This window comes from Prinia subflava, chromosome 5 (assembly GCF_021018805.1).
Source record: "Prinia subflava isolate CZ2003 ecotype Zambia chromosome 5, Cam_Psub_1.2, whole genome shotgun sequence".
NCBI lineage: Eukaryota > Metazoa > Chordata > Aves > Passeriformes > Cisticolidae > Prinia > Prinia subflava.
In genome coordinates this window covers 36,131,837-36,151,970 of record NC_086251.1, presented here as the reverse complement: position 1 = coordinate 36,151,970, position 20,134 = coordinate 36,131,837, and the positions used below count along the sequence as shown (strand labels likewise).

General features: G+C 39.1%; 1 protein-coding gene across 2 annotated transcripts in view; it reads left to right on the top strand.

Moving 5' to 3' along the window:
- The first annotated feature begins 9,948 nt into the window (after window positions 1-9,948).
- Window positions 9,949-20,134, top strand: part of PRKD1 (protein kinase D1) — a 116,173-nt gene continuing 105,987 nt past the window's right edge. Inside the window, exon 1 of one of the 2 annotated variants that reach the window (XM_063398850.1) lies at window positions 9,949-10,312. In XM_063398850.1, the coding sequence (XP_063254920.1) occupies window positions 10,124-10,312 (189 nt within the window). In that variant the 5' untranslated portion in view covers window positions 9,949-10,123. The remainder of the gene's footprint in view (window positions 10,313-20,134) is intronic. The other variant, XM_063398851.1, reaches the window with a different exon arrangement.

Sequence of the window (20,134 nt, the reverse complement as noted above, 5' to 3'; positions counted from 1 at the left end):
TCCAATTCATTCTTCACCCAAGATCACCTAATGGTTCTTTTCAAACCAGATTTTAAACATCTATTTATCATGAACAGACATTAAAATTTGCTATCCATACTTCTTGCTTAAGTGTGATACCTAAGATAAACCCTAACTGGATGAATTTGTTGTAAGCTATATTACATGTAAATATGACTGTTGAAGATTATGGATTCCAAGTATTTTTGTCACTAAAAATATATAGTACTGTGGAAAAAGAACAGAATAGGTATGCATATCAATGAAAATTTATTTAAAGTTTAAAATAAATCTAAGAAATATTTTTGAAATCATAAATATTTATGTAGAGCTTTCAATGTAGTGAGACTTAAAAAGAAAATGTAATTTTATAGACCCAGCTAAAACGTTGAAACTATGTTTTCAAAATGGTCATACAATCCTGTCTCTCTTCTGCAAATAACAATCTGTGGGATAATGTTCATGACCATCATGTGATTCTGATCCCTCCAAACATTTGTTATTGTATTCCTGAAAGGAATAGGGGAAGTGGTCTCAGACCTTTGCAATGAAACACTTCTGTGACAACAGCTGAACTACATCCCAGGCAGAACAAACTCTTGATGAAGAGTTCTGGCGGAAATGTTGAACATCTATCTTCATGAACACTATACAGGATAAATAATCCAAGTGATATTATTACAAGAAGCACTTTGTGAGTGTTAACTAGAGAATTCAGAGCTTAATCCAGTTTCTTACCATATATTCAACATAAAGATTTAATTTAATCTAGTGTTACAGATGAAAATTTAAATATGCCAGACTCAGGAAATATAAAATTGAGGTTCTCACAGCCATTGGCATTGAGCCCCTTTGCAGAGGCATTGAATTTTATTAGATCAGTGCTGTAAGGATATGCTGCTGGCTGCAGCGCAGTTAAGTGACAGGTGCTGTGAAAAACATAATATTCAAGTTCCCAGCTTCCCTGCACTTTTCATATCCTCTTGAATTCACATAAATATCTGTAATGAATATAATATATGGCATTCCACATTGAATTATTTTGGCTTTTGGAAAAACAGATAATTTTTCATTGGAAAGTACCTCTGTACCATCTACCAACTACTGACTCAATAAGGTGACTAAATGTACTTCAAAACTTCATTCTAATAGCTTATATTTGCAGTTCCTGGTTTGTATCGGTTGCCTATTGCAAAATGCCTAAAAAGGTAGTGTATTCTAAACTTTAATTGAAACCCATGAGGAGGGAGGATTTGGGTTGATTGAAATGAGAAAAAATGTTTTCTGATAATTTGCTTGTCTCTTTTTCCTTCAAGGTCTCTAGAGTTTCCAGCAGAGCTTTGTCCCTGTATGCTTTATATTTTATATATTTTGTATATATTTTGTATATATTTTGTATATATATATTGTATATATTCTGTATATATATTTTATATGTATATATATGCTATATATTTTATACTTTGAGATACCATGTTGCTGGTTGAGGATTCACATAATTTATGAATCATAACTGAACGTATTTAAGTGTTGTGGTGAATACAGAGAAGGAACCTTATGATGAGAAACAGCTGCAAGGGTATACAGTGCACAGAGACCAATCACCCTAATATTAAAGATGTGAGTCACTGAAAAAATATAATTAACTATTTCCTACACACACACACATCACCTGAGATTAGGTCAAAGTAATACAGCCCGGCTGATTCATGATCCCCTGACCTCAAATGTCATTGCTGCCATTAATATGGACCAGCCAAACAGGACCACCTACAATCCTAATGAACCAAGCTGTAGACAAATTCCTGTTCTTTGCTATGTCTGTGAGGACATATGCTATGCTATGTCTGTGAGGACATCTCAGTGTCTTAAAGGAGGAAGATACAGAATTATCCAAAACTATTATTTCATCAAATTTCTTAACTCAGGTTTATTATAAAATTCTGACTTGTAACACATGTATGCAGACATTTATAAAGAGCTCTCTGCAATGCTGTGTGCTCAAGTCCGAATGGAAAGTAGTAGCTGAGGTTTTGCCCCAGCACAAACGTATGCATGCAGTCTCCTTCTCCTAGGAGGGCATTTTCTTTCTTCCTAAGCAGGAGGGGGGCAACTGGTTATTGAGTTAATTTGATACTGGTCATACCTAAATTCAATTCCCTGCTCTATTAGAGAACAATGGGGTCCATAATTTATGAGAAATTTTCTTTGCTGTAAAGCACAGAGCACTGGTATGAGATTCAGCTTTAAATAAATTAATTTGCATCTCAGTAGTTGGCTATCTGCAAAAGTATAACTCTTACATGTATACTATGTTTAAATCAAGACTGCATACCTTTGTTTTCACAAAGTGTCATGAATTAAAAATATGCTTCATTCCATGGCACTCAATATGGAAATAACAGTCTTGCTCTGCTTTGCAAAGCTGCTATAAAAATATACTTCAGAAACGATGGTGTATTCACATGGCACATGATGAACATACAGAACTGATGCTTGGAAGATATCCACATACAAATTTGTCCACTTTATTTGTGAAACTCAAAGGGGAAAAATTTAAAAAATGTGGCTTATTTCTATTTGATTTCCATGCACCCTTTTTTTAAAATATATTTTTTCCTACAGAATCCTTTATTCTGGATAATAAACAATGATCAACATCAGATTAATTATGTACTTTTAATATTCTTCTGTTTGCTATCTATATTTCTAATTTCACATTGCTACATTCTTTTGTATCCCCAAAAAACATTGTTCTAATCAAGTTAGTTTTAAGGCTCTCTTCACATGCTTCATTGTGTCAAGATCCATTAAATTTAAGCATAATCAAACACAGTTAGAAACCTGTTTGAAATGTCTTTCTACTCTATCTTATTATTTCCTTGTTTATTTAACCTAAGGTGACAATGCTGCAGTATTGTGCAGAGCTTCATGTTGAGATGTTTGTCTATTATGACAGGGAAAAGATACACTTTTTTCTCCCTGTGATTAAGCCTAAATTATCATTTAAATGAAAGGGGCTTTTATTACCTGAAGAAGTTCATCAACTAATCTTTTTTAATGTTTGGTTGTTTTTTTCATGTTGGAGTAAGATACAAGAAGAGAGGTTTTGTTTTCTGTATGTATTTAATTCTATGAGGTTATGCTAAATAAACACGTGATGCAATTGGTGTAAGAGTAAACTTTCATTATTTACAAGACTTGTATGGAACAACTTTTAGCATTCATACAGTACATAGTGTGTTTATCAGTCTTTTATTAGTCGAAAATTAAAATGAAATGAAATGTTTCTTAATTTGAACCCCAAACTGAAAAACTATGATAAGGTAAAGTTCACACTGCAAGGCAGTGACTGTAAATGAAAGGAAAATATAGCTTTAGTTATTGTAAAACAGACTGCTCAACTGTTAGGGTCAAATTTTTAAATCTGAACATTTTCAAATAAGAAACTATGATGTATAACTGTAGTACTACTTGCAATAATGTTTTTTCTCTGAATCGTCTTTCTTTCCATATTTGCCTTCCTCTCTTCTTCAGTTTCCTTGTGATCCCCTGCATCATTCCATTCCCTCATCCTCTCTCCTCCTGTGTAAAATACGAGGTTCCTCCATAATGTTATTCTTAGCTCTGGCTCTTCAGTGTCGTGCAGTGAAACCAAAGCAGCAGCAGTAACAGACATCAATAAATATTAAGAGATCAATGATAATTTAGGTAAAAAATCTATCGATTCTCTGTTCCTATATGCAGTCTCTCTTAACTCATTAAATCATCATAAGTGAGGAAACTTGCACTTAAGAACACAGGAGCAGTGTTTATTGATTTTCTTATATTTTTGTCTCAACGATCCCACCTGTTTTACTTGGAGCTGTGTGTGGTCTTATTATTAATGCAAGAACCATTATATAATTTAGGTTAACCACAATTTAATTTATTCAAATTAGATTGGACAAAAATGTTGTTGTTATAAATACATAAATATAAAATTAAAATATCAAACCACATAAAAGTATGTGAAAACTAGTCAGGGAGTGCCTAATCAACCTGGCAAGCTCCGTTAGCATATTTTTAAATATCAGACAGGAAATTCAGTAATAATTTCAGACATATCTAGCAGTTAGATAAATTTCTAGCTCAATTTTAAAACTGCTTGCAAATTTATGTTCTTTCTGTACTACCAGACATTGCTTACCTCACAAATAAGACTGTTATCCTTACTTTCTCCTGGCCACTCCACTTGCTCTTTACTTTGGCTCCATAAGCTTTGGACACAGCTCAATGTGTCCAAAGACACATTGTCCACAGACTCTTTTTTCAGGCTGTATCCACTCACAGAAATACTATGACAATGACACCTATTTCTACAGATCAAAAATCATGTACCAATTACAGCACACATATCTGATTCTGCAGTGGCAGTATTTTCATCCCCAAGGCTGATGAAGGTCCCTTTTGAACTTCAAGATGAAGAACTTCAATGATAATGACAAGGAGACCTGGACAGTAGCCACAAGAATATCAGTGTTGAGTAACAGTATAATACCCTCTTGATGTGTAAAAGAACAAAGTTTGTAAATTGGTTATGTTTGTATGTACGAATCAGAGAACAGTTCAAGAAATTTGCTATAATAATAAAAAAATAACTAAAACACTGTATAATTGTTTTTCAATAGCATACATATTTTACTAATGGGATTGTCAATTTGGTTTCAAGAAAATTACCAAAATGCAGCAAATGCACAAGCTGCTTATTGAAAATTATGCTCAGCGAACAAATGAAAATCATGCAATCATTTCTGAAGAGGAAATACATATTACATACTATTAGAAAGTATACAGATCTTGGACCCAGAGATTTCAGGTCACTGCAGAATTGTAAGACAGTACCATTCAGGACTGTTTAGTGAAATGGTAGTATGTAGGTGACAAAAAAATGTCCTTCACACAGGATACCCCATTCAGAAATCACCTAAGAAGTAGCATTAAGAAATTACTGAATTAAACCTGTGCTGTGTCTTCCTTTAGGCAAAATTACTACCTCACTTCAGTATCCCCAGAATGGGAAGAGTGCCCCAGCAGTTTCAAGCAGCAATGACCACCTTGTTTCAGGCATTCTGTGCTCCTAAGACCCAGAGAGCCAGGACTGTACAAATTTGTACAAATACGCACAAACAAGGCCAAGATACTCACACTTCTCTGGATGCATCAGTTAGTCTTTCATCACACCATAACAAACATCCTCAATTCACACTTTGGGATAGACAGAGCCTGCCCTATGCCAGAATTTTTCAAGTATCTTGAGGTCAGTTTGGTGCACAGAGAATAAAGAAAACCAAAGAATTTTTTCCCTCTCAAAGCAGCACACCTTTTGCTCAAAAAACCTGAATATGGAGATATTTGACATAAAAATGCTTTATTCTGCAATATTTCAGATTATATTTTAATATTATCTACCTTTTATGTCCATGGTCAGTTTGGTTTAGGCTGGTAAAACTGTTTGCTGACTATGGAAGCCTATCACTGGGCAGAGTTTTAATTTCAGTTCCAAGATATAAAAATAGAAAAAAAATCAGATTTTTTTGGAGATCCATTTATAAAAAATACTGCATTGAGTTGCATCAGATTTTTAAACTTGACTGTTAAATCATTAAGCTTACTGTTTTCAAATGTTTTGTCCCAATTATCTACAATATTTAGTAGAAAGCCATGGAGATAAGATTCTTTTCTTTTTAGAAATGATGAAGCATTTTTAACAATTGGAAACATTCTTTAAAAAAAACCCAAACCAACAGAACCCAAACAAACAAACATTGTGGGAGATTTACTGTATTCACAACAACCATTTAGATCCTGAAATGTTATCATTTTCTCATGGACATAAGTAGCTTATCGGGAAATCCCTAGCCAGTTGTACAGCTAACATCTGCTTCTTCTCTCCAAATAAATACCCAGGAGCTTATCTGTGAAACTATGCTGTCACTATTGCACATACCAGCTCCATTTTACCTACCAGTTCAGCCCTAACACAATACCAATCCCAGATTCAGTGACATTTGCATTTCCAATCCTTTTACTTTCCAGCACAGTCCACACATTTCTTCCCACATTTCATTCCATTGTATTTACCAGTCAGTTTTTTTCTCTTTTTTCCTTGGTTAAATAGTTTTCAATGCTTTGTTTTTGTTTCAGGAGAGAAATTACAGGAGCATGCAGTCCATTTAAACATTTCAGCATCTGAAAACAGCAGAAAGAAGAAAGGTGTTCACTTTTGTAGACCTGTTGAAAAAAAATACACTTTGCTGCTTAGTAAGAATGCAAATAACATTCTGAATTCAACTGCAGAAACAGGATATGTTCACTTATTCTTGACATAAACAGATTTGGCTGCATATTCAATGTTAAAATCTAAATCTATATAAAGAATATGTAAACCACCTCTAGACATGAGAGCTACTCACAAAATTTGAGGTTTCTGCTCTAGCATAGAGGTGTATGAGTAGATTTGGAATGTGTAAGATGAAGAAAACCGGAAAATTTTGGGTTAAGAATGCAAAAATGGGTATTGGCCTGATTCAGCAACAAAGTGTCTTTGCCCACTTTAACATTTGATCTGTTGTTGCATGCTGAACAGAGAAATTTTCAAGGATGAAAAATTATTATCTTCAGTAGTGGCTTGGAAAGTAAAGTCTTCCACAGGCTTCTGCTCTGTTTTGAACTGTTATGGAGCCCAGCAGATGTGCACACGTGAAACCAACCTAAGGCACAAAGGATTTATGCCAAATCACTTTCTTCCAGGACAGATGATACTTTCCTTCTGAGCAAAGAGACACTTCTTACAACAGAGAAAGAAAAATTACTATCTTTAGGTCCTTGAATTCATGCGGTCTCTCTTTTCTGGATCCCATTAGGAACATAACAAACAGCTAAAGACAGATATCTTCCACTCTGACCTTCAGAAACCAAAGAAGTTACCACAGTACTGAGTTCAAAAACCTTGTGAGTAAACTCTCAGTCTAAACTTGTAAACATCAGAAATGGTTACGTGTCACTTTCATGGCTTATTTATTCTAATGACTACTTGTTTTCACAGTGGAAATTTGAAGTTTATGTTCAGTTGTGCATTCTATCAAGTTTCCAGTGACTGCTTCTTTTTACTCTGATTTTTTCTACTCTTTTCTCCTTGCCAAGATACACTACACTACTGAACATATTGCCAAGCAATCTATTGATCACAGAATGAGATATGATACTCCACTACCTGCCTCACAAAACCAGCAGTAAACATCTCATTGTAATCACCTGTATTCTGCTCTCTTTGTAAACATACAGGAACTAAATTTTAGGTCAGCAGCTTTAACCTAGAAACTACCACCATCTAGGTCAAACAAACTCCATTCTCCATTGCTTAGGCATATTCTGCATTAATCTTTGCTGGCTGTTTGATTTTTTTTTTTTAATTAAAACATATGTGCCATAAAATTGCTTCTGTTGAAAAGATGAAAGATAAATGGACTGTTTAAAAAAGGACCAGTTACATCACAGATAGAGAAAAGCAGAAAAGAATAAAACCTTTATGAAGGGGATGTTACTCACTCCTGATAGAACAGAACACCATCTATGCAATACAGAAAACTGAAAGAAGATCACAGTTTCAAAAACACTTCTAAGTGGAGGGTCAACAATACAGTGCATGAGAATATAAAAAGACCACTATTCATCTTTCATAATCTGGCAATGTAGAACAATTACAGCAACTGTACCTTGAGGGCAGCTTGGAGATGCTTTCATAATGTGATGTTACAGTGACATCCTCTGCTGACTGCCCTCTTCCTGTACATAGCTAGATGCATAAACTGTGTAGCTGTGTGTGGCACATTCATTTTTCCCCTGAAAGCTCGAGGTGGCAGTTCATGTACTGCTGAATCAATCTGGACAGGCGCAGTAAAACCTAAGCGTCTAGTGGTTTTTCCACCTGTGCATGTACAGATTAGCAACCAGGCATGCACTCTGTATGAGGTCAGATACTGCTGTGAATGATTTTTTTCCCTTCCCTGGCATCAGCACAACAGTTCCCTGATCTGGAAGGATCATGAAATGGATGACATTTCAGTAAATACAACAGGCCAGGTTGTACTCCAGATCACATGATGTGGTTCCACTGAATCCTTTCATAAATGGCATTTGTACATGACTGGCTGACACAGCACTGAAGAAATTGTGCCCTCATCTATTCTGATTACAAAGGTGTATTCAACACAGCTGACACACTAAACAAATAACTCAGCAATCTACAGCTTTTGAAAAATACTGTAACCTTTCTTTTTGAAAAAGAAGTTGTATCTGTACAGAGGATGTGGAGCTGCAGGTAAGTCATGACATATGAGCTCTATCACTTGATTTCACATAGAGGAGAAAACCAAGGACATAATTCTCAATGTTGTTACTGTTGCCTCTGCTCTGGTTATCTGAGGAATTGTGAAAGAGTTGTGTCATCAATGAGTGGTTTAGGTTGCTCAAAGAATCGCCATCAAACACATCAGCAAAAGTAGGACTGATATGAATTTGTAAAAGCACAACTTTAAGTCTGATGGCAAGATTCACTATAATACTATATGGATGAAATATACAAAAGAAAATGGATTTAGAATTGAGCTTGTCTAGAAGACACCAAAGTCTAAGGGTCACCCTCCCACTGAGTGCTTTAGGTATTCTTTTATAACCTTTAAGATACGAGCCATTGACCATGTCTGAGTCGAAGATTCAAACTAGCTGTGCCTAAGCTCTCATTGGGAGTTAAGGAAATGAAGGGGTCCACTCTGAACCTCAGATTCAAGAATGAAACAGGGCTGCAGGATCTTCTAGTATGTCTCTCCCACGCTGACTCCTGTATAGAAACGCTGGCTAGGCCATGGGGTCATGGGAAGCTTGCACTACTTCCCAGGCTGGAAATAAGCTGACAACAGTAAAATGGGTTCTACTAAGACAGGATCAAAATAAAATGCCACAGGTGTAACTTTTGGTCAAAAAAAGCAATTTGCAATGAAATAAGTTCTAAATCAGATCAATTACTGAATTTTCAAACATACATGTGGTATTTTCAAACGTACTACCTGTAGTAGTCCCAACAAACCTACAGGTACCACATATACATCTCATATTTCCACTGCCTTTGCAGTGGAACCTTGCAGAGGTTTTTAGCCTAAATATTGCCCTGCCATGAATGCTGCTTGTGCAAACGGGTGGGGCTTGTAGCGATCCCAAGAGCTAGGAAGAGAAATTCATCCTGGTTTTGGGTGGCAGGGTGCTCCTCCTTAACTCACACTGTACCTGAAACTGGAAGCTGGTTTAGAGAAGGGGTGGGTGCAAGCTGTCCCTTGCTGCTTCCCCAGACCCGGGGGGCCGCGGCAAGCGGCGGCACGATGCTGACCGGAGCCGGGCAGAGGAGCCGGAGTCAGACCGGAGCTCCCGCTTCCCTGGCACTGCTTTCCGTCCTCGGGGGCAGCAGCATCACTGCCCGGAGAGGCCACCGTGCTGCCGGCCAGCAAGGGAAATCCCCGACTCTCCCAGGCTGCCTCCACCTGCCCCTTGAGGTACTGCCCAACGGGGGTCACGGGGGAAGGGGACGCTCTCAGTCCCGCCAGCACCGCAGCCCACTGGCTGGGCCAGGTGGGGAGACCACAGCGGGCTCAGCCAGGCTCGGCCGCGGGGAACCAGCGGACGCCGCTGCGCTCACTGCTGCCCGGGCTGCCCGGGCCGCCCGGCAGGACGCGGCCGCGGCTCGGTGGCGGCACGGCCCGTCCCGGCGGAGGGCGCGGCCCGTCCCGCCCCCGCGCCGCGCGCGGCGCCAACAGCCCGAGCGGCGGCACCACCTCGGCGGCTGGGCTGGGCTCCCCCCGCGCGTCCTTCTCGCCGCCTTTTCCTGTCTGCATCCTCCGCGGTCCTCCCCCCTACCCCCCACCCCCGCCATTTTCACCCGGGAGGAGCTCGGAGGGACTTTCCTGAAACTTCGCGGGGAAACTCGCCCGGCGCCTCCGGGGCGGCCGCAAACTTTTCGCGGCGGCGCCCGACTCGGTCCCTCCGTCCCTGACTCCTCGGCTCCGGCGGCGGCTTCGGCGGGAAGTTTCCGATGAGCGCCCCTCCGCTGCTCCGGCCGCCCAGCCCGCTGCCGCCGCCGGCGGCTGCTGCCGGCGGCGGCGTCGCCTTCCACCTCCAGATCGGGCTGAGCCGGGAGCCGGTGCTGCTGCTGCAGGACTCCTCGGGGGACTTCAGCCTCGCCCACGTCCGGGAAATGGCTTGCTCCATCGTAGACCAGAAGGTAAGAAGGAGGCCCCAAAGGGAGCCCCTGCCGCCACCCCGGACCCACTGCCCGCGGGCGCTGCTGTTGGCTGTAAACTTTCCTTTCCCGGCGGCTCTGCTCCGGGGATAAACGAAACCCATCCCAACTTCCCTGCCGCCGGCCCCACTTCCTTCCCCGGCGCCCCACTTGTCTCTCTGCGGTGCCCCCCAGCACCCCGGTGCGGAGGATGCTCGCATGCGAGCTTGACTTTTATTTTGCTGGCAGGGGATGTAAGTGGCCGTGCGAACTAAAAGCCGCTATTAAAAACAAACTCCGGCCGGATCTGGCCGCTGATTTTTAATGCTGCGGAAGGGGGGCGCGGGGGGCGGAAAGCTGTCAGCTGTGATGGCAGCGCGGCGCCCCGGGGCAGTTCACGCAGTCCTGGCCTCTGCTGGGAAAGGAAAGTTTCCACTCAGAAGAAAAAAAAAAAAAAAAAAAAAAAAAAAAAAAAAAAAAAAAAAAAAAGCAAACAGTAACAAGGAAAAGCCAACCCCGACAGCCCAGGATTCAAAGCGGCGCCCAGCGCTTCGCACGCCTTTCCTTGTGCCGGGGAGCCCGGCGGGCCGGGGCCGGCGCTGGGGCCCGCGGTGCTCCCCGGAAGGTGCCGGGCCGCGGGGCGGGCGCTGCGCCCAGGACCGGGTGCGGTGGCGCTGGGGACAGCCCCGGAGCTGGCAGGTGGCCGGGGCGCAGGAGGGGCTGAGTCAGCTCGGCTGCGGCTCCTGCGGGCGGCGGGGCCGGCGGCGGGAGCCCCGCTGCCCGCGGGGGTGGCACTCACCGCAGGCCCTCCGGAGCGGCACCAGCGGCAGCGCAGTTCAGCTGCGCTGCGGTAAAACTCTCGCTGGACGCTGAAAGCCACCGGGCTCCTGCCCGAGCCACCGCTGCCGCTGATTCCTCTGTTTTAACAATCGTGTTGTATAATAAAGTAAAGTTTTACTTTATCTGTATTTGTTGTGTGAAGATATCATAGTGATTGCAAAGGAGAAAAAAGCCAACCTAAATATTCAGGATGATTTTAATGGAAAGGAATTTTCTCCCTCTTCTCCCTTGTTCTTACCGAGGTAAAATAATTTCAGGCAGGGATTTTCTTTTTGTTTTTGTTTTTTTACGTTGATAGCTTTGCCTTACATCTCTTCACAGTTCATCAACCTGAACTTCACTGAATAGTGGAACTTCTTTTTTGTTGCAGAGCAAGTAATGAAGTATTTTCAAAAAAGCATAAAATATGCATCCTTATTTCTAAATCTTACACAGTTTAAGAGATGGCTACCTGCTTTTGAAAAATAACTTTTGGAGAAAAGTGTACCCTTTCATGTTACCATATTTGTTTTTAAAGCAAGGCCAACACTTGCACTTGGTGACATATATGTCTGAAATAAGTTTAAATACTTTCCATATTTCACTAGCCAGAAGTTACTGTGCTAGCAATAATGGAGAAGCTAAGACTGTTGTATTCATTGTTTCTATTTACTGTTCTTGAGTAGTTTATTAATTAATGGGCTTACTGTAAACTTGATTTTAAACCTCATTTCCTAACAATGTACCATTGTGTAAAGAAAACTAAATGTGCTGGCCTGTGCTCAAACAGTCAAACTTACTTGAGTGAGTACTGACATTAAAATTTTGAACACTAATTTGTTGCAGTTTTGAAACTGAATGAAAGAGAGCATCATGTAGCTGCTTCTCTGCAGGGCATACTTGAATGAGGAACTTTCTTCTAGTCACGGTTTCTCAGAGCTGAAATATCTGCTTTAAGGCTGTCGAGAGGGAAGTGGCTCAAAGAAAGGGAAAACTGGAAGGAAGATAGGCTTTGGTTTGTTTGTTTTTATTTTCTTTTCTTGTTAAATGATGGCCTCCACCTCCTCAACCCTGAGAGAAGTTTGTATGTTATTTAGTCCTTAGAGTCTCCATTTTCAGCTTAAGGCTTCAAATGTGTCTGTATACATGATTTTACTAGCATGCATTGTTTCACTAAACCTGGTGGGGTTGTTTGCCTATTCAAAGTTGCTTGGCATACTGGCTGTGACTTTAAAAAAATTAGGTGATATCTAAAGCTGTTACAGCGTAACTATTTATGTGTTGTAGGTTCATGATTTTATCTTTTCCTGAAATGATTTGCAATGGTGTCTACTCTGGGCTTTGTAACAAAGATGTATTTGCTTATCACAGTCAAGCAGGAGACTATACTGAGAAGAATTTTATATTGAAATCTCATGATATTTTTGAAGTTCCTCTGGGTCTGTAAAGTAGTGGTCAACCAGGTAACAATTCCCTTCCAAACTTTCTATTTGGTCTGAACTGTTGAAGCAGTTGATAAGGATGAGAAACCGTGGTTTTGTTTTTCTCAATGTTTGTTATCTTAGACTACTAAAATCAATGCTGTGTCTGTGGTGTGCTGTTAAATATTTAAGCAGTCCTCTTGCACACAGCTTTAGTTTTAGGATTGTGCTGACTTTTCTTCAGTATCTGTTTATAGGGAGCCTCTTCCATGGTAATGTGGGCATACCTGATTTGAGATGATTATGACCCTTACTCTGCACAGTTTTATACATCCACCTAATTTACTCCTGCTCAAAATTTGCATTAAGTTGAAATAAACTTCTCAAAGTGTGCAGAGTGGAGCATATGTAGGCCTGAGTAGGATGTTAATACAAGTGTGTGTGTATATAGATATATTTATAAGTGTATATAGGTATAGAACCTCCCTATTTCTATATCTTTATATGGTGGTTTTGTATATAAATAATAAACGTGTGGGTTCACATGTATAAAGTTTAACGCTGTGTATAATTTAGTAGTTCATATTTCCTTATAAACATGTATTTGCATTTACTTACATTAAAGTACTTTAACTTTTGCACTTCAGTTGCTGTTTAGGTTTTTAGTTTTACTAGAGAGTATAATTATATTGATGAACTAATATACATGATGTGAAAATGGAATTAGTGAGGTGTGGCTTTTTCTCTATTTTACATGTGAGGCATTCTTTCAGAAATTTTATTCTGAGGTAACTGTAAAGATACTTCCTTTACAAATCTGAAGATGAAATGGTAGATACTGATTTCTGGCATAAATTTAAACACATTTAAATCTGTTAAGAACTGTTCTGAATATGACAAAATTTGATTCTTTTGTGTGTTTTGTTTGTCTTGCTTAGAGCCAGTGACATGAAAACCTTGGGACTTGTGGATGTGGAGTTTTTTCCAGTAAAAATGGATCTTTAGCATTTAAGTGATGATACAGTTGACAAGAAATGAGGATCAACTTTAAAATATGTGCCAGTGTTTGACTTCTAGGCTGACTCCCCCACAAGAACAGTGGGAAGATATTGTAAAATATGATCTTTGTTTTCTGAAGATAAATAGTATGAATTATTGCCCTTCTTGAGTTAGTTGCACACAATAAAACCACTTCTCCAGGACAGAAGTGTAATCCAAAACATACTTTAATTATGTGGAATTACCATGTTACCAAAGGCTTCTTATACTAAAAAGGCAAAGAGAGTAATCTTTGTACAACTTTTTAATACAAATTCATGCAAGTTTAATTCAAAGGGGATATTATTATTTGTGTTTTGTGTTTGTTGAAATTCTTTGTCATTGTTATAGCTCACATATGATGAGTTGGGGTACTGTAGTGGCATTATAGAGGAATATAAAAGTCATAAATAGAAGAAAAAATTTGTTCAGAAACAGAGGAAATAAGATTTGAGCTGCATAGGCTGTGTAGTTCAGACTGATTTATAAATGTACTGTCATAGGTGATTCAGTGGTTTGAATAATTCTGAAATTTTACAGTAGGAAAAAAAGTAATAAAGGGAGAGGCCATTTTGGAAAAGGTAAAGGACAAAAAGAAAAGTATTTGGTTCAAGTAGCATACTGCAACTCAAATACTGTGCCCAGATTCATCTTCCTGTAAGGTTATCTGGTGTTAAATTTGGAGAATTGCTACAAATCGAATCAAGAGCCGTTTTAAGAGTATCCCTGAGAACTGAATCAAACACATTCAGGAACAGGTATGCATCCACTTTTGCTTCCAGTTGTCATTAGAAAGAAAGTCTAACTTAAATAAAAAAGGAAAACAAAAATAAACTCAGTTTTGTTTTCTTAGGCTGGAATCTCTTATGGTCTGAATAAAGAAAGGAGAAAACTTTTTCCAAAGGTTGATGTGAAAATATATTTATCTTTTTCTGCAATGTTTTTAAGCAGTCATGGAAAACATGTGGGGTTTGCCTATATCAATGATGGGAGTTTTATTTGTTTGTGGATGTTTTTTGTTTGGGTGGATTTTTGTTTCTATTTCCCCCCAAACCTACACATTCTCCTAAATAAACAAAAGCCTGGTGGTAATGGAATCAATTCCTTTAGAGTCAGATAGGGACTCAGTGTACATGAGGTATACTCAGTGTATAGAGATTTTTAGCTTCAGGATAAACAGAGAAACTGACAGGTTTTTACCATACTAAGAGTCCTAGATCTTCATTCTAAGTCCTAGATCTTCATTACAAATGTAAACATTTCATGTATTCACAACACTGTTTTCTGTACTCACAGTCTTTATATGTTATAGAAAAGTTATTAGAGATGTGTTTATTTGTGATAGTAAAATTCTCATGGTGTCTTTTACTGATGTACACTGGTAACAAAGTGTTAATTTTTTTTTTCCATGAAGTGAGTTTTTCTCAGCATGGAATGCTTTCCTCTGCCTGTGTTGTGGAAGTACCAAAATTGAGTTTGAGAAATGCAAGGTGCCTTGTTGTTATCCACCTAAACATTTTTCAAACTCAAGGGAGACTTTTGACGTTTACAGTTTAATCTTTTATTGACTTTACATTTATTGTCCTCCGCCCTGGAAACTGTACATTGCTGTATGTAACATTAGTTTGTGGCTTAGTTAAAGTTACTTTTGGACCATATTTGAGAAGATGCTAATAAAATATAGCTTCAATGAAAGGGAGTCAGTCTGAATTAGTTTAAAGAAACTGGGTTTTTTAAGAAATGTTAATTCTGTTATGTAATCCATAATGCATTCAGATAAGGAAAATGGGTCTGATGCCACCAACCTGTAGAGCATTTGAGAATTTCCTAGCTAATGATTAAAGACTATTGAATACATTGTCATAGAATAAAAAATAAGATGGAACAGGACATATATGATAAAGGACAACCTTGTAACCAAAGCAGTTCACATCTTGATTTTTAAAGGAATTACAGAAGGAATGTGTTGATCTTGTGTTATTTCCACTGATGCTTTCCCCAGGAAATAGATAATTGCCATAATGATTTAAAGAAAGTAGAAGATGAATAGGCACATGAGGTACTTCTCTCACTTGCTGATGAGATTCAGCTCTGTTGCCAGAGCAAGGATGGAATTTATTGAATGAAGTTGCAACATTTCCCAGACAGAAGTGCCATGTGGGAATAGTATGGCGTGTGCTCAGTGAATTTGAAATCACCAAGGTCAGACTGTCTATCTCATAGAAGACTTAGTGAGTGTAAACCACATGATGATCTGAGAATGCACAGAGACCCCAGTGTGTCCTGAACGGTGGTGGGTTTGTGCTTATATGTAGGTGATTCTCTGCTGTGGATTGTGTGAAACACCCTGGTATGTGTCTAATCCCTGTATGGATGTGTGCAGACTTTGACCATAGGTGTTTTCCTGTGACTTCTGGAAATCTCTCACAAACATCTGAAACTAACTTGTTTTTCTTACCTAGATTTTCTTTTCCCACCTCTGTGTTTGGAAAAGTCTGCCTTTATGGTTACCATATGTTTGTAATGTTACTTGCAAGGAAACAAACACACTTAGTGAAGACTACATATTGTTACTTTTGGTTTCTTATTTTTCCTGTGTTTTGTATATAAAACTATTTCAGTCAAAAACTTCTGCCAAATATGTTTGCATTTTTTTAGTGATTACGCTAACAGTTATTTTTAAAATACAAAAATGTAGAATTAAAAATTACAAAAGAGACAATTCTTGGTCTCAATGTACTCAGTGTCTCTCTCAAGCAACCTGTGATAAGCACATGCATTGTTTGTAAATTTTTTAAAATTACAGTTGTGTAGGTCTCTGGCTTCTTGGCTGGTTGACATCAGACATGTTTATGTTGACATTATGTACCATGGTTGCAGTTATATAGTTGCAATCAAGTATATAATTAAAATCTCTCAGATGCTTATCCAAAGTGTAGGTGAACCATCCTCTAAAATACTTGATTAATCTTCTCTGTAGGACAGTGTGACTGTATATATAGTGTATCTTTAGTCACTGCTGGCAGTTGACTTGTATATGTCTCCTGCTGCTTGGAGGAGGACTTCCCTTTCTTCTGGAGCTACTACATGTCTTTTGCATACTGTCAAATTGTCATTTGTAAAGTCTTCCTTATGGTGTGTTCTGGTAAAATCTTAGAATGATTAATGGTTGGAAGGCGCCTTAATGATCACAGAATCAGAGAATGGGTAAGGTTGCTCAGAGTTGGTCTTTGGGCTGCAGGTGTACAATGGCAGCCCATTCTGAGCTTTTTGGTCCAAAAACGTCTTGAAGTCTTTCTCTGCAGGGCTAGTCTTCTCCACCCAGGCTGTACTTGTGGTGGGATGGCCTCAGCCCTGGTGCAGGATCTTGCAGTTGGCCTCGCTGAACTGCACAAGCCCCCATCTCAAGCCTGTCAGGGATGCTCTGGATGGCATCCCTTCCCTCCAGCTTGTCAACTGCACCACACAGCTTAGTGTCAGCAGCAAGCCTGCTGAGGGTGCTCTCAGTCCTGCTGTCCGTGTCACTGACAAAGATGTTAAAAATCTCAGTACCACCCCTGAGGAACATCCACTCCTCACTGCTTTCTGTTGGATATTGAGCTGGTCACTGCAACTCTGAGTGCTACCATCCGGCCAAATTTTATCTATGAGAGGTCTTTGCATTCAATCCACATCTCTCCGTCAACTGCTGTGCACATGTGCATGAATATGTCCTCTGCTCTTCCCTCATCTGCTGCTGCTGGAACCCCATTATAGAAGGCCACCAAATTTCTCAGGTATGATTTGCCTTTAGTGAAGCCATTAGTTAGCTGTCACCCATCACATTATTTTCCATGTGCCTTAGCATAGAGTCCAAGGGGGGCTGCTCTATGATTTTGCCAGGCACTGAGGTGAGAAAATAGTTGTTTCATTTTTCTATATCAGACTTGGGTGTCACTTTTGCAGGGTTGATTGTCTGGTAGAAAGGCTACCTAAATTTTGTTATTGTGTCTCACTTGCTACGAAAGAACCTGCTCTGCTCTACCATCCCCTTTGTTTACATTTTCCTGGCTTGTGGTTCTGGTATGTATGTCCAGGATTTTGCAGACCAAAGCAGATGTCTTTCACAGGCTGTCAATTTTTTTTTCATCTTCATACACTTTTAGTGCTGCTAAATGAGCTCTTGCTTTTTGAGACCTTTCTTTCTTTTTCAATATTTCTATCCAGGAAATGATGGCAGACTCTTTTCATTTAAAAACCATGTTTGTGATTAAAATACATTGTGCATATCAGTTTTTGATCTTTTAAAGTGTAAAATATTGACATATGCCTTCAAGTCAGCTACTTTATGAAGCAGATTTTTGCTTTCTAAATGCTCTTCTAGTTTTATCTGCTGAAACAACATGGAAGGGTAGTGTAGTGTACCACACTATGCTGAGATAATACTGTTGATAGATTGCAGTGATTTATGCACAGACATAAATTCCAGTGTATATATCTCTTTTTCCTACTTTCTTTTCCTCCACCTGTTTGTGGCTTCCTTTTTCTTGTTCCTTGTGTGTGTTTTCTTCTTCAGCTGAGGAAAACTTAGTTGAGAGGTAAGCTTTCATTTGTCGAACTATACAATATGTATATTCATGTTGTGATTGGGTCTCTTACATAGCCTGTTGTGTGTGCCTCTTCTGCAGTCAGAACCACATCAGAAACAGTATTATGACACTCAAGACAAAACATAGGTAATTATTTTGGTAAAAATTTATCAGGTTTTTTTTAAGTTAAGAAACATGAATGTACATCATATAATCTGGTTCCTGGCTGTTTCCTAAGAGAAAAAAAGAGGCATTTAGAGACTTTTATTACTGGTGGGAATAAAAAGGTCTTCCCAATATGACTTTAGGCACAAGGTGTATACAAAGATCTACTAAGAGAAGCTGCAAACCATGACCACAGTTGCTGGATCTAAACCTCTACCTTGTACTATTTAAAAGAGCTGTGTCTCAGTGTGTCCTGTGTAGTCTGAAAGCATGTTCTATTTCTTCTTTCTTCAAACTATTTTTTAAAAAGTCAACCTTGAGAAATAATTTTTTCCCAAGTGTTAGAAGTAGTTTTTGTCCACAGCTGGGTCTGGGAGAAACATTTTGGCTATGAGGCAATTTGCCTGAAAGGTGCTTGTCCTTAAAAATGTCAACTTACCTATTGCCTGATCTTTCCTCCTGAGAAATCCCTTTAAATAAAAATAAAAATTACTACTGTATGTGGGCTGTAGTTGACAACCATGCTCTGCTCTCCCTCTTGGCAGCACTGTATGTCCTTATGTTATTTATGGGTGCTAGGCTAGGGATGTTATTCAGGCTGAAATATTTCTGAAAGCCTCATAGAACCTTGGGCCACAAAGGGTTAAACTTCTTAAATTGTGTTTTTAATCCATGGTGTGAGGGTCTGTGCCCTGAAGGAAACCTCACTGATAAGGAGACAGCAGTATGAGTTGATGTTTTCAGTTTAGCTGTAATAATTTTCCCATTTTACTCTGAAGTTCAGCCCCTTCTGCATCAGCTTTTAAGGGCTGGGTTACAGGTTTGCTGTCTCTTTATGTGATGGGACTCTAGGTGTGCTGACCACGCTGTCTAATGTTGTAAGTGCTGTTCTTACCTCTCTGAGAATTACATGTTGCCACCCAAAGTCAACTACATCTAGAAAAATGTGAAAATGGCATACCAGAATGATAAAAACCCGCATACTGTAGATATCTGAAAGGTTGAACTCATGCCTTTGTTCTGTTATTCTTATTATACTTACATCTAAATAGAAGGAATGCAGCAAAATATCTAGAATATGAGTAGGAGTCTGTTCAATTCCAAACCCCCACAGTTTTCACTGCATTTTTTCCTGAAGAGTTGGCTATCCTACACTTAAAAAAAAGTTGAGTGAAAATTGAAACAATCTGGTCAAAGTCTATGTGTTCTTGTGTAGGGGCAGAGGGAATTAAATTAGGGGAAAAGATCTCTTGATTTTAGACTATATGATTTCCGGATTTCTGGAGGAAAATTAAACATTGCTGTCTGTATGTTATCCTTCTCATGTAACAGTATGTCTGCAGACCATGTTGTCACAAGGCAAATTGTCATAGCAGCAAGAGTTCAGGTAACTGAAACAGATTGTCAGGCAGAAAATGCAGTAAAATCAAATTGTTCAGAAAACAAAAATACTTGTCCTCTACATCTAGAAATATCTCTCTAGTATATCTTTAATCTATGTTTATGATCGCGTGTCATGCCATGTGGACTTGACCTGGAGATTAACATGTGTTTCAGACCTTACAAAGAAATGCCAGTGTCCTGACTTTCAGTTCTTAAACTAGCTTAAATGATCATCCAATGTAAACTTCCTCTTTCTTTTTCATTTGGCTACTTTTATTTAGCAACTCGTACAAAACTGGGGAGGTTCTGAGCTGTAGTCTACTGTTAAATTGGTTCTTGATGTGAACTCTTAAGAAGTTCAAGTTTACAAAGCTGATAAAACTAAACTCTTGCAGCTGGTGACAGAGCCTGAAGCCAAGAACTGAGAGTTG